Source organism: Haliotis asinina, chromosome 6 (genome assembly GCF_037392515.1).
Source record: "Haliotis asinina isolate JCU_RB_2024 chromosome 6, JCU_Hal_asi_v2, whole genome shotgun sequence".
Lineage (NCBI taxonomy): Eukaryota > Metazoa > Mollusca > Gastropoda > Lepetellida > Haliotidae > Haliotis > Haliotis asinina.
This window is the reverse complement of record NC_090285.1, coordinates 18,506,159-18,520,128: the sequence shown is the minus strand read 5'-3', so window position 1 is coordinate 18,520,128 and position 13,970 is coordinate 18,506,159. Positions and strand designations below refer to the sequence as shown.

At 39.7% G+C, this 13,970-nt stretch overlaps 1 protein-coding gene across 1 annotated transcript in view; it reads right to left on the bottom strand.

The window, feature by feature from the left end:
• The window catches only part of LOC137287729 (carbohydrate sulfotransferase 15-like), a 50,182-nt gene that overhangs the window by 35,924 nt on the left and 288 nt on the right, over nt 1-13,970 (bottom strand). The window contains exons 2-4 of the mRNA XM_067820116.1: nt 13,272-13,298; nt 12,514-12,680; nt 8,421-8,607 (exon numbers count right to left, since the gene is read on the bottom strand). Coding sequence (XP_067676217.1) covers nt 8,421-8,607; nt 12,514-12,680; nt 13,272-13,298 — 381 coding nt within the window. The remainder of the gene's footprint in view (nt 1-8,420; nt 8,608-12,513; nt 12,681-13,271; nt 13,299-13,970) is intronic.

Genomic DNA, 13,970 nt, shown 5'->3' with positions numbered 1-13,970 from the left:
TTAGTTTTTGAGACTGGATTTCGTCTAATCATCCATTGTGGCCTTAAGCTCGGCTGTAGTGACCTACATGGAGACAGATATAATCGACATATATCTGAAACACCTAAGTGTTCATGTGGTCATCATAAGAAGGCGTCATTCACTACCTTACACGTCGGAACTATCAAAATCTAAGCACAACGGTGTATGTTTATATTCAAGGATACCATGTGAAAATTACATTAGACGGTAACGCTGAATTCAATAGCTCAGAAACCACTGACATTGATTCTGAAGTCAATGTCATTATGCTGGTCCCTTTCTAAAGGTAACCGCTTCCAGTGATAATCACCAACATGTATATGTATATTCAGTTGAGGACAAGTTTTATATAACTTGATTTTCAGCGGCAGCTCATGTCGTTGCAGGGCACACCCAACACCAACCTACTTACCTCATTGTATTCGACCATTTATCTGTCATTTTGTATCAGTATTAATTTTTGGGTTGTGAGATTACTTCAGTTTTGTCTCCAGCTGTTGGAACAATGTACTGGACAGGCGTTTACTTAAGTCACTATAGTTTGGCATGAGATGCATGTGGGCCCCGATGATCTAATCGATCTCAAACTTTGCAAGTGGATGTTTTGTCAGACAACCTAATGGCATTGTAAATCGCCGATTTTATGCATTTGTATGAAAGAATCTGTGTCTGTAGCAGTCAACAAAATAAACAGCAGAATCCACCCTGCTTGCAGAGGGAGGGAGCCAATGACCTGTAACAGCGGTTTCTGTTTTGACGAAATTCTTTAGGGGATAAAGCACTGTCAACCACACCCTCCATTGAATTATTTTATAAGGCTAGCTTGCCTTTCTAAAGAACGAACAATGTCTCTCAGTCTAGTGAGCACGGACGGTTACCCCTCAGTTGACAGACACACAGTGTCCTGTTGTGTATGATGACTAACTTATATTTCTTTGGTGTTTATACCTTGTTTTCATTGCTGTATGACTGTAATATGGCCCATGCGATTTAAAATTTTAACTCACTCGCGAGATGTAATCATGTCATGTAGCAACGCCATGCCTGTCTACCTAGGCTGTTAAAACACATTTGAGGCTTTTAATCTGTACGTCAAACTGACATTGCTAAAAATGAAAATTTATGTAGTTAAAACGGTTCATACAGTATTAAAATGCAGTACACAGCAATGCTTATGTGTATTTTCATGCAACAATGACGTTCATATCCGCGAAACAGCGTCGAACAATTCTTTAGGGGTCAAAATGCATTTGATACAACGATTACTACAGTCCGTTTGAGTCAATATCTCCCCAGGTGAACAATCACGTGTAAGTGACTTGTCACGTAGGAAATAGAGTGAGTTAGTTGAGTTTTATGCCGCAATCATCAATATTCCAGCTGGACCAGGCAATCCAGTGATCAACATAATGAGCATCGATCTGCGCAATTGAGAAACGATGACCTGTCAACCAAGTCAGCGAGCCTGACCACCCGATCCCGTCAGTCGCCTCTTACGACAAGCATAGTCGTCTTTTCTATCAAGCATGGATTGCTATAAGTCATATTCTACCCCGGACCTTCAAGGATAGGTAGGAGACAGAAGGCAATAGGAAACATTCATCCATCAAGAAGACAATGTACAGTGTACAGTGTACAGCCACTGATTTGGACGCACAAAGAAGGTACCGTCCATCTATATAGTATCAGGGTCGGCTAGAATCTCAAAGAAACTGTCCTACATCTGTGGTCTGTGCCGATGGTCCTTCTAAACACAAGCCACAGTCCGTCTGTGGCAAAGGTGGAAAAACTTTTCTGCGGTGGCAGTACATGGCTAATTTCACAATTGGGAAACTGGCAACAGTCGATCGCTGCAGCATCGTCGTCGAGTGAAACCATCTTATCGTTGTAAATCTGCTGAACAGACTTGATGTCGTTACCAACACGCTAAGTCGGCTCAGTAGACGGTCCTGGTCTCTATTCTCTGATAGATGGGTGTTGACTTCATTGATGGTAGCAATGTGATCACCTATGATACTGCAACGTCCCTTGCATCCTCTAACAGCACATTTGCAATGTGTGGCAACTTATCTTCTGACCTTAAGGCGGTATCTGAAAGCATTGTTACGAAACAATGAACTCTGATCTGGTGATGTTTGCCATTTTACCATTAACATTGCGGATATTCTGATCCCTATATATCTGTTAGTCACAATAACACATCGGATAAGTTTTTGCAGTTTATTACTGTTAGTCTCAGTAAAGACCTACTGCTGAATTTCCGTGTTCAGTTCTAACTTAGTTATTAACAATAATTAAAACAATTCAGATTATAATGGATAAGGCGCTGAGTAGAAAATCACTGCGTTAGGAAAACGTTTTAAGCTTGTTAAAGATGAAAAAACAACAGCCCCCATTAGGTCTACAAGACATCTGAGTAAAGTTTATCAGAGGTACACTGATGAGTACAGGCTATTGTTTTCATAATGAAGGATGATTGGTAACTTAATGAGCAGAGGATTAATGTTACATACTGAGACCTTACATGTAAGGGTCATGCCTATTCTCTAGGAAGGGGTGCATTTTCAATTCCCATATGGCCTACACATCTCTTATAGTCAAAGTGGGATGTAGGCACATTGGGATGTAGGCACTCTGGGAACAAACCGTGTGGTTCTGAATCGGACATGGACTCACAGCGGTGTTCACTCGTATGTTGACAGGACCAATAGTGGCCTGTTGTAAACTGCTTTGAAACTAGTACTGGTGCTCCATAGCATTTCAGCTTTCTCAGCTGATTTTTGCGATCTATCTTGAGAAATCTTAGCCATGGATTTGTGAACAAGACAACATGTGTCTTTTTAAAGGCGGAGTTATTCAAATCGCAGTGTTGAAGAGGCAAACGTAAGACATCATGACCTTGTGGTTTCAGACACGTCTCAGTTTTATACACAGGTGCTCTTTTGTTGAATTTAATGATTTCAGCGATTTGCTTTTGTTGTGTTTTGTGGAAACGGAATATTATGGTTTTCTAACAACGCTATCATGCCTCCCTTCCTCGAATTTGTCTCCATTATCAGGAACATACTGTGTAGACGACTAGGTGAGTTGGGAGTTCAGGGACACGCGAAATGCACGGGTCTTTCCAGTTGTGTGAGAACTAACGGGTTCAGGACAGTATACGCCAAATCATGCTGTGAACAGATATTAGATGACGTTTCTGTCTGTTTCCCAGTGGAAAGCTGGGTTACGACACTGGAGAAGACTAGTCACCATGGATAGGAATAGACTGTATAGTAAGGTACAATGTCGCCACGGATAGGAATAGACTGTATAGTAAGGTACAATGTCGCCATGGATAGGAAAAGACTGTATAGTAAGGTACAATGTCGCCATGGATAGGAAAAGACTGTATAGTAAGGTACAATGTCGCCAAGGATAGGAATAGACTGTATAGTAAGGTACAATGTCGCCACGGATAGGAATAGACTGTATAGTAAGGTACAATGTCGCCATGGATAGGAAAAGACTGTATAGTAAGGTACAATGTCGCCATGGATAGGAAAAGACTGTATAGTAAGGTACAATGTCGCCAAGGATAGGAATAGACTGTATAGTAAGGTACAATGTCGCCACGGATAGGAATAGACTGTATAGTAAGGTACAATGTCGCCATGGATAGGAAAAGACTGTATAGTAAGGTACAATGTCGCCATGGATAGGAAAAGACTGTATAGTAAGGTACAATGTCGCCAAGGATAGGAATAGACTGTATAGTAAGGTACAATGTCGCCACGGATAGGAATAGACTGTATAGTAAGGTACAATGTCGCCATGGATAGGAAAAGACTGTATAGTAAGGTACAATGTCACCACGGATAGGAATAGACTGTATAGTAAGGTACAATGTCGCCAAGGATAGGAATAGACTGTATAGTAAGGTACAGTGTCGCCATGGATAGGAATAGACTGAACAGTAAGGTACAATGTATTTATGTGAAGTGAGTCTTGTCAGTGGAATTTTTACCCAGTATGATATGGAACTGTATTGAAATTATAAATATATTTTCACCTTCTTCAATTACTGATGATAAATCAATAACACGGGTGAACTACGTACATATAAACTTTTTAAAAACTGGTTATTTTACTGAAAATATGTTGATATTAAGCTGATATTCTTATGCCAAGACGTTCCAGACATGGTTTTGCCAAATTTAGATGTGGGGTTGCACCAATTAGAATTGAAGAAGAACGCACCCGTCCGCTGTGCAATGATAAATGTATTGATGATTAAATGCATGTTTTACTCAAGTGCTGGATGCATGATGACCTGCGATCAAAACTGTATGCCAATGTTTGCACTATTAATGGTGATTTAGAAAATTTTCCTGGATAACAGAAATTTTGTTTAAGTGTCAAATCATGACATGCCAAAACCTTATTTGTGTATAGGAGAATGTCCGAAACCTCGCTATTATTTTCGCACGTGAAGCTTGTTCGAGGCCGTTAGGCCGAGATAAGTTTCACGTGCGAAAGTAATAGCTAGGTTGAGGACTTTCTCCTACTTAAAACAAAGTTCGATCAAGCGTGTAACTCAAACCAATGTTCTTGTGATATTCACGAGCCAAACTAATGGAGGACTGTTCTAGCTGTAAAAGGCCTTGACCAAACGTGTCGTTAAAACACGGAAATAAACGTGCTCAACTATGGGAGGGCGGGGGTTATATATTCACGTACATCCTGACACGTGCATCAGTGAACATCGTGGGACTCGGTAGGCCTATGCAGTGTGAGTGATTCCGACATCGATGTGTTTGTTACACAACACAGTTTTACAGACAGACAGACAGACAGGTTTTATTCAGTAGTGAAGGCCCAGAGGCCCATAGTACAGTTAATTTTTCTTTATAACAAATATTGGTCACGTGACACGAAATTATGGTTTTACATGTAATTTAAGGATGGACATCAAATGTTTTATAAAAATGGCAGCTGATTTAATAGAGTCATCGTTTTTAGATTTAAGTATTTTATATATCGTTTGTGGGGCATCATTAAAGCATTTTAAATACTTCCTTCGGCCGGCAGAGAATGCCTCACAATCTAATAATAGGTGACGTTCGTCTTCAGTTTTACCAGAAGAACAATAAGAACATGATAAATCTTCTAGTGTATTTTTATCTTTTCTATAACGCTGTATTTTTAAGGCATGTAGAGAGATTCTAAATTTACAAAAATTTCTTAAAAGGGACTTATCATTAAGGACCCTAATATATTTTTCATTTCCAAACATCTATTTACATTGTGAATAATGACTTAGAAAACTCGATGAATTTACTGATGCGTGCCAATTCTGAATGTATATATCTTTTATTCGTTGTTTAAATGCTGACAGAAACATTTTTATATCACCAACATCTTGCTTAAACCAAACATAAGAAAACCCGCTTGAAAATAACACATTTCGCACACCCGAAGCCCAAGAATACTTTCCACGTTTGTCTAGGGATAATAATAATTGATAGCTTTGATACGGGTAGCGGTAATCAGGCATTCTTATAAGTTTAATCCAGAATCTGATAACTCTCATTTGACTCTCAATATGCATGTTATAGCGTCCTGTATCGCCAAGTACGGCTTTGTTGGAAGCAAATTTACCTACAGTAAGAAATCTTTTAAAATATGACGCATGCACATTTTCAATGGCTTCGAAGTAGTTTACTCCCCAAATTTCAGATCCATATAACAATATTGGTGCTATTTTAGTGTCAAAAAGTAAGCAAGCTGAGTCAAATGAAATACATTTATTAGCCTTAAAGAGTTTGAAAATGGGAAATAATGCCTTCTTAGCTTGTGCTGCAAGAGTTTTAGATGCCATGGACCAATGTAATCGGCTAGAAAATACAAGACCCAAATATTTATAATATGAAACAACATTCATACTTTTGCCCCGGAATAACCATTTTCAGAATGTGCCACTATACCCCCATTTCTAAAGACAACTATATTAGATTTTTCCATATTCAACTCTAGTCCCCATGTGTCACAAAATGTTTGAAGAATATTTATCTGTCTCTGCAGTCCGTTTACCATAAATGAAAACGTAACAATATCATCTGCAAAGAGAAGTAAAAGTAAATCTTTGATTTGGGGAGTAACAAATATTCCATTATTACATGATTTATACATATCATCTACAAGTTCATAAATAAAGAATATGAAGAGCACGGGGCTTAATACACAACCTTGTCGCACACCAGCGGAAGTATTAAACGATTCAGTGTTGCCAGAATTAGTTCTAACACAGGCTGCAACAGTCATACATGCTTCTTAAAATATTATACATTATGCCATGGCATCCTTTGGTATGTAACATAAATAGCAATTTCTTACGGTCAACAAAATCAAAGGCTTTCTTAAAGTCGATGAAAGCGCAATAGAATCTCCCTTTAGGTCTGCAGAGGTAGTTTGTACATAATGACCGTAATATAAATAAATTATCAGTTGTACTATAATTGGATCTAAAACCAGCTTGAACCTCGTCAAGTAGTTCGTTTAGATCAACCCAGGCACGTAAACGCTTTTCTAATATATTAGCAAATAATTTTCCAGAAATATTTAGAAGAGATATTCCACGATAGTTGCATGGTTCTGATACACTTCCAGACTTGAATAAAGGGACAATCATGCCTATATTCCATACCGATGGGAATTTACCACTGTCAAAAACTACATTAAATAAATCTTTCAAATATGACACTAAAGAAGTAAAAGTACATTTGTAAAATGAGGGAGGGATACCGTCATGCCCCGCTGCCTTATTCCATTTCAATTCATTTATAGATTTCATTACCTCCTCTTCGGTAATTGGAGTTGACAAAACATCATGCGAGAATGAAAGCTCTTCACAATCGTCACAGTTATGCGTTGAGACGAAATCGTACACTGATTTATCAAAATCTGAAAGCTGTTTTGTATCTCTACAGGAAAGGAGACCTTTGAAGTAATGATACCATTGGTACGGAGAAATATTATCTGTGGGAACTGTTTTCTGAAGATAGCGTTTTAACGTGCTCCAAAATATCTTACAGTCAGGATTTCTTGCTGCTATTTTAATATCATCTGCAGCTTTGGCTAAATAATTATCTTTTTTTAATTCGAAACATTTTTTAAAATTGTGTTTTGCATTCAAATAGGAATCGAGGTTAGAATCGCATTTATGCTTTCTGAAACAGTTTAAAAGTCTATATTTTTCAGACTTAAGTTTGCCACATTCTTGATCAAACCAAAGAGGTTGGCGCGATTGACGGTGATAAGGTGAAGTGAGTCTGATAGCTCCTGCTCTAACGCCGGATAAATGAAGTAGGGATGTAATTTTTGAAATGGCAGCGTTAACATCAATATACAGTAGATCTCTGAAATCATTCAGGATACCATTCTTTATGCCATCTACCAAGTACGTATGAAAACTATCTCTCTGGTCCTCCCGTAGTTTATACCCTACGGACTTGAACATGGGTATTACTGTATCATTACTTACGCTAGGCGCGGAAGCGATTATGTCATGGATTACACAAACAATCGGGAGATGATCCGACTCTGTACGAGGTTTAACCTCAAAACTATCAATATTGTTGAACATCTCAGATGAAATAAGCGCATAATCAACAGTACTACAACCAGTCTTTGAAATGTAACTTAAACTTCCAGGGATATTAGGCAAACTTCTACCGTTCACAATGTGTATACTCATCGATTTACACAGCTCGAGTAAACACTTTCCATACATATTTGTGACAGTGTCATATGAACTGCGAGGTTTATCAAAGTTATCCTGCGCGTAATCGTCACCAACGGGTATATAGTCAGGACCGTCATTTACTATAAAATCTGGGTCACTCGCTGTTCTGGCATTAAAATTACCAAACAAAATAAACTTACTGGCTGCCCCATAATCAAACAGTACTTGTAAAAGTCTATTTTCTAATATGTCTATGCCGTTGTCTTCTGAAGCTGTATACTCAGGCGATCTTTCTGGGTGGATGTATACAAATCCAATAAATATATGGAAGTGTGCAGAGTCATCTGTTAATTTGAAAAATAAACAGTTCTCCCAGTCCATATACACTCTCTGAAAAATGAAGAAATATTCTTCCGGATAGAGACTGATATACCTCCTGAATATCTGCCAACATTATGTCGCCTGGCGGCATTGCATACAAAATTATCAAAATTACTGAATGTAGCGTTTAGGACGTGCTGTCCATCAGGACTCATTGTTTCAATACAACTGAATACATCATGAGATTCACAAAATGATGTAAAGTCAGGATCTAATATTTTGGTATTTATACCACAGATATTCCAAGTACAAAAACTTAGATAATGTGAAATACTTATCTCATAATCTTTAATACAAAGAGAAGATTCATCAACGGGGCCACCGCCAATTTCCTATCTGGACCCTTGAGCAGACGACACATCGTGAGAGGAGTCAGCCTGGTGATGAGCAGACAGCGTGTTGTCTGGGGGGACAGCGGGAGGGGAGTCAGAGCGGTGATGAGCAGGTTGACTTCTGCTCGACCAATTACGGCGTCGGCCGATCTGACGGATATCTTTGGTATACTCATCAAAAACAAAAACATCACCGTCAATGACAAGCTTGTCATAGCTTAAAAAAGCTACCTTGTTCCAGTCCCTTGCCTGTTTCATAAAGGGAAATAACTGTTGTCTGATCCAGCGAATGTTTTCGGTAAAATCCTCAGAAACTTTATTAACACCATCCCCCTTCAACTGACGTCTCCCCCGTTCCATAACAGATTCCTCATCTTTATAAAATGTGAAACGGACAATGACTGGTCTGGTACCGGACTTGCTATGCAAGCGATGGGCGCGGTCAATGGGAACAGATGGGGCATTAAGCATGTTCAGTTTATTTGAGAGAAAGTCTCTAACTTTATTTTCAACTGTGTCCCATGTTTCACCTTGTTCTTCTGCAATGCCATGCATAATGACGTTATTACGTCTGGACTGGACCTCTAACTTGTCTGTCTTCTTCTCCAAGAAAGACACCCGGTCTCGGAGGCAGTCGTTTTCAGATTGGTGGTGGATAATCTGGTCTGCATCCTATCCACGGAATTGTTAGTCCTGCTCTGGGACTGGCGAGGTCCTGGGTTGGACTCAACGTCCCCCGAGACAGATAAGAGGGTGAACAACAACACAGCGAGTCTGAGTGTCAAACGGGTACCCTGGGGTAGCCTTAAAACGGGGCAAAAAAACACACGTCTCACCCTGGTCGGAATAAAACATCCTATAGCGCGCCTCCAGGTTTCGGTACACACACCCATGTCGGCTTCACTGTATCCTCACACTTTCATGCAACACCCTGTACCTTTAAATTGCTGTTGCGAACTGATATTTGGCCATTAATTGCAAATTTATGTGCCGTTCAGTACACACGTCCACCTGGACAGGTAAGTCACGTTTTACAGACACTTTTGAGGTTGACGTTAATTCAGATTTTCAGATGTTATTAAATTCTGTTTGTGATTATAATGCACTTCCAAACTTTGATGTGGGAAAATGTGAGCCGGTTGATCTTGGAGGTTTTTCTTCTGGTTCTGATACTGATTTGTACAAAGCAAGCCAAGGAATTGAATCCAACCTTTTTAATATGTTGCCCTGTAACCCACCCCCGCAAGTGGCGTCATTAAAAGAACCCCCGACACCTGAAACTCCAGAACATAGCGTAGATTTTACTTCATCAAAGTTTGGCCAGCCAGCATCAGATTTTGACTTTGACTTATGCGACTCAGCATATTCATCTAATACTGAAAGCAAGAGTAAGTGGGCACTTCGTTTGTATCAGGAGTGTTAGATACAATGGTGTACCTCATTGGCCTCAATTGTGCTCTTAGAGCAGGCGATGAGCATAGGTATCTCAGAACAGGTCCAAACTCACAGTTCGAAATAGCAGTAGGTGTAGATGGGTCAAAACGTCTCAGATACTTTTAGGATGTGTCCAAAATCAACAGAGGTGGCATAAAACATCGAAAGTGTGAAAGAAAATGTGTCTACGTCTCCCAGAATTTAGAGCGTCCAGAGACATGCCTTGTCCGGCTTTATGAAAAATACATGCCACTCAGGTGAGTTATCAATGGATTTGGCAGGAAAATATGCTTCCTGATATATCTTTATAGTTTGTATAGACGTCGGAGTCTTATGAGCTACGCGCAGAATCAGTTTCATCTGCTCTACCTTTTACAAACCAAATGGATTTAGCTATTGCCGTATACAGCGCCTGCTTCTCGTAAACCTCTTTCTGCTCCAGTCCACCTTATCCTTGTTTGCTAGTAAGAAGCGGCTAACGGGTCGAGTGTTCAGGCTCGCTGACTTGTTTGACACACATAATCGTATAATAATTCCAATTGTTCATGTTATTGATCAGTTTGTCCACCCTCGATTATTTACAGACCGCCGCCATGACGCTAGATAAGACTCACTCACTGAGGCATAATTATAATGAGATGCTTAAACCTATGCAAGGGACAGTATCATTAATCACTTTAACTATGCTATGTTTCAGGCTTTGGAAACTTGTGTTTACATTAATTACATTTGAAAATGGATCCTATTTTGAGATCTAAAGACTGAAAGTGCACCGCATTTTACTTGAGGCCCCTGAAATTTATTCGAGAAGATGGTATGCTGATATTCCGGTTGGGTTGCACCCTTTGAGAGGCACTGTCGGACGACTGTGTAAAATGGCAGGATTTGGTGGATATTATTAAAATCATTCACTGAGGTCGACTACAGCAACACGTCTCTGTGATTCTGGCTTAGACGAGCAGCTGATAGCTGAGAAGACAGAACACAAGTCTCTGGCAATCCTCAGGTACAAGGCATGCCTAGCTGATACATTTGAATGTTGTTTGTGTTGTTTGCTTTTCCGAAATATAAAGAATGAATATCGTTCAGTGTGCGCATAAGAAAAATCTCAAGGAAACTATTTCCATAATCTATAATCCATTCCTTTATTGCAGAGGACCTCAGCAGAGAAGGAAGCCCGCGTAGATGGCGTCATTCAGAGGAAATCCAGTAAAAGTACATGCGCGGCTCTATCGACAGTCAGCAGGCCTACTGAGACAGACACGGCACCGTCACCAACAAGAGTGATGACGGCACTGCTTCGGAAAAAGAACGTGATTTGAAACTTGTTCTGAGGGACGGTGTTGTCTTGTCGCTGACATTCTAAGTTGTGAATAAACGTTATACCGGCCATGACATAATCTAATGTTATTTATTAAGACAGATGAGAACGTGAAACACATTTCCTGGTGTAAGGCCGCCCTGGAATTTGTCACAACATAATTTTGTGCAAATCGTGCTGTATTATGGGAGGGTCATCGCTCGTCTTGAACTATGGGAGGGTAACCATTCTAGGAAAACTATGGGACGATTTGATATTTATACTCAAACTACTGGAGTCCGCAAAATGATTACATCTATTCAAATGTCAAGAACGTTCACGTAACTTTGTTTTAATATTCAATATAGAAGGCGATTGTTGCTGTATATAGTTAAATTGCAGTTGTCTATTCTTATTTTTAAAGCACTGTTTTGTCTGTGACTGCAAGCAACCTGTGTATATTTTAGATTTAGTCTCTTATACTTCCAGAAGGAATTGTGTGTGCGTTTATAATCATTTGTTACTTGTCTATACATTATGTTGCAGATGCAGTGAGACGTACATAAATATCGGTCCCGGGGTAGAATAGGCCGTCAGCAACCCATGGTTGTCACTGGATTGTCTGGTCCAGACTCGATTATTTACAGACCGCCGCCATATAGCTGGAATATTGGTGAGTGCGGCGTAAAACTAAACTCACTCACTCACATAAATATCTGTCTGTCATCACTTCGGAAATAGAATCTAAAGATTCCGCTGGTCAGTTTTCGCCATCTCCTTTCTTTTATTACCGCTGCCAAGCTGTTGTCGATGTTCATGGTAGTCACAACACATACGGACATTTTACTCTGACGAAGTGGCTTCAATATGAAACTGTGGTTTTACCAAACATTCTCTCGAAAGTCATGTTTTGGAAATTTCTAAACAAGACGATCTTACTGTAATTAAGCAATGATGCTTGAACCAGTTATATGTACTCAGTAAGCAAACAACACGTTCACTTTCTTTTCTGAAAGAGTATATAATAGATCATGAACATTTTTTACCGCTGTCAAAATGGCAAATGCTATGGTGCGGTTCACACTGACTGACAACATTCAGAAAGTCAAACTATTTGCCACAATGGATTCAAGTACAGAGTCAACAGAGGTGGAGCTCAGAAAACATAGTGGATATGTACAGATGTCACCTGTCTATTGTATCTGGTTAAAGGAAACAACCTGCTGAATACGGTCGGTGAAGGTCACAAGCAGTCTGCCATTCCGTTTCATACAGCAGTTGATGCGTTCAAGTCAATGGTCCATCATCGTGCAAGGACTGACCTATCCCCTAGATCCATGAAGAAGTCAGGAACTTGTGAAAGAACCCGGCAGCTGCCCCAGACGCCTTTCTCCAACTCATTGTCGTCTTTAACTTCGTGAGAACCGGCACGCATGGACAAAGACATAGTACCGTCCATAAGCTCTCGCAGACCCTTACAGACATCAATCTTAAGAATGAGTGGACAACGATTGAAGCAAGAGATAACTTCCTTCACCGACTACCTATGGCAACATTTTGCTCTTCTTGACCAGCCAGAATCTAGATATTACTGTCAAGTTATAAATTCACTATAAGCTGATCGTGTGCATTTTATTAAGTTTAATGCATGTAATACATACAAATATGATAATATTACAAGGACTTAGGACTATAAGACAAAGCATAAAGGCATACATACATTTTTCATTACAAACATTTTTTATCACTGGCAGATGGTTAAACTACAGAATGTTTTCATTTGTTATCATAGTTATGAAGATGGAAACATTATGGATTAAAATTATTTCTTCTTGGATGATCAATCCATACTAATACTATCTGTTGCGCATGTGGGTAGCGCGTCGGAGGTCCCAAATCAGGCAAGAATTCTGGGATATTACTGGGGTACTCATGGGAGAAAAGCAATAACAAAAGCAACAAGAGGTCTTCGGCATTTGTTCTGGATCAGTGCAGATTTAAGTGCCTCTGCAGTATAAGGTCACACCTTTCAGTCTTCATATCAGTTGAAACTTATGCGGTTCACAGCGTTATTACTTACGTGGTCATGGCTCATCGCGTCATGGGTCTGTTCACAGAAAGATTCATCAAATACATTCACAGGATCAACGTTATTCAAGGAGCTATACTCATTTTTCTATGCATGCAGAATCAGTGCCTGTAATGTTAAAACATTTTCTCAGAAGCCAAACAAATCTTAATCTTACCAACGTGTTTCCAGGAACCTCTGCTTTTACTTTCTTCATATTTATATAACACTTGTTGTTGCCGTTCCAACAGATAAGCGCGTGTATTTTGTCTGTGTAGCTAAGCAAATGAGACCCGTTTAGATCCGGGGTAGAATAGGCCTTCAGCAACCCATGCTTGCCATAAAAGGTGACTATGCTTGTCGTAAGAGGCGACTAACGGGATCGGGTAGTCAGCCTTGCTGACTTGGTTGACACATGTCATCGGTTCCCAGTTGCGCAGATCGATGCTCATGTTATTGATCACTGGATTGTCCGGTTCGATTATTTACAGACCGCCACCATATAGCTGGAATATTGGTGAGTGTGGCGTAAAACTAAACTCATTCACTCACTAATCACATGATTTTCTATTTAATGAGACCAAGATTTGTGGTCGTTTCTGAGAGTCATTCTTACACTTGATCCAGTGACTATCGGCTAATAAGTCCCAGGCAGACTGAAGCTATGCGTTCCAGTTTAATTTTCGGAGGGATTTTTCTGTTCAGATCTCC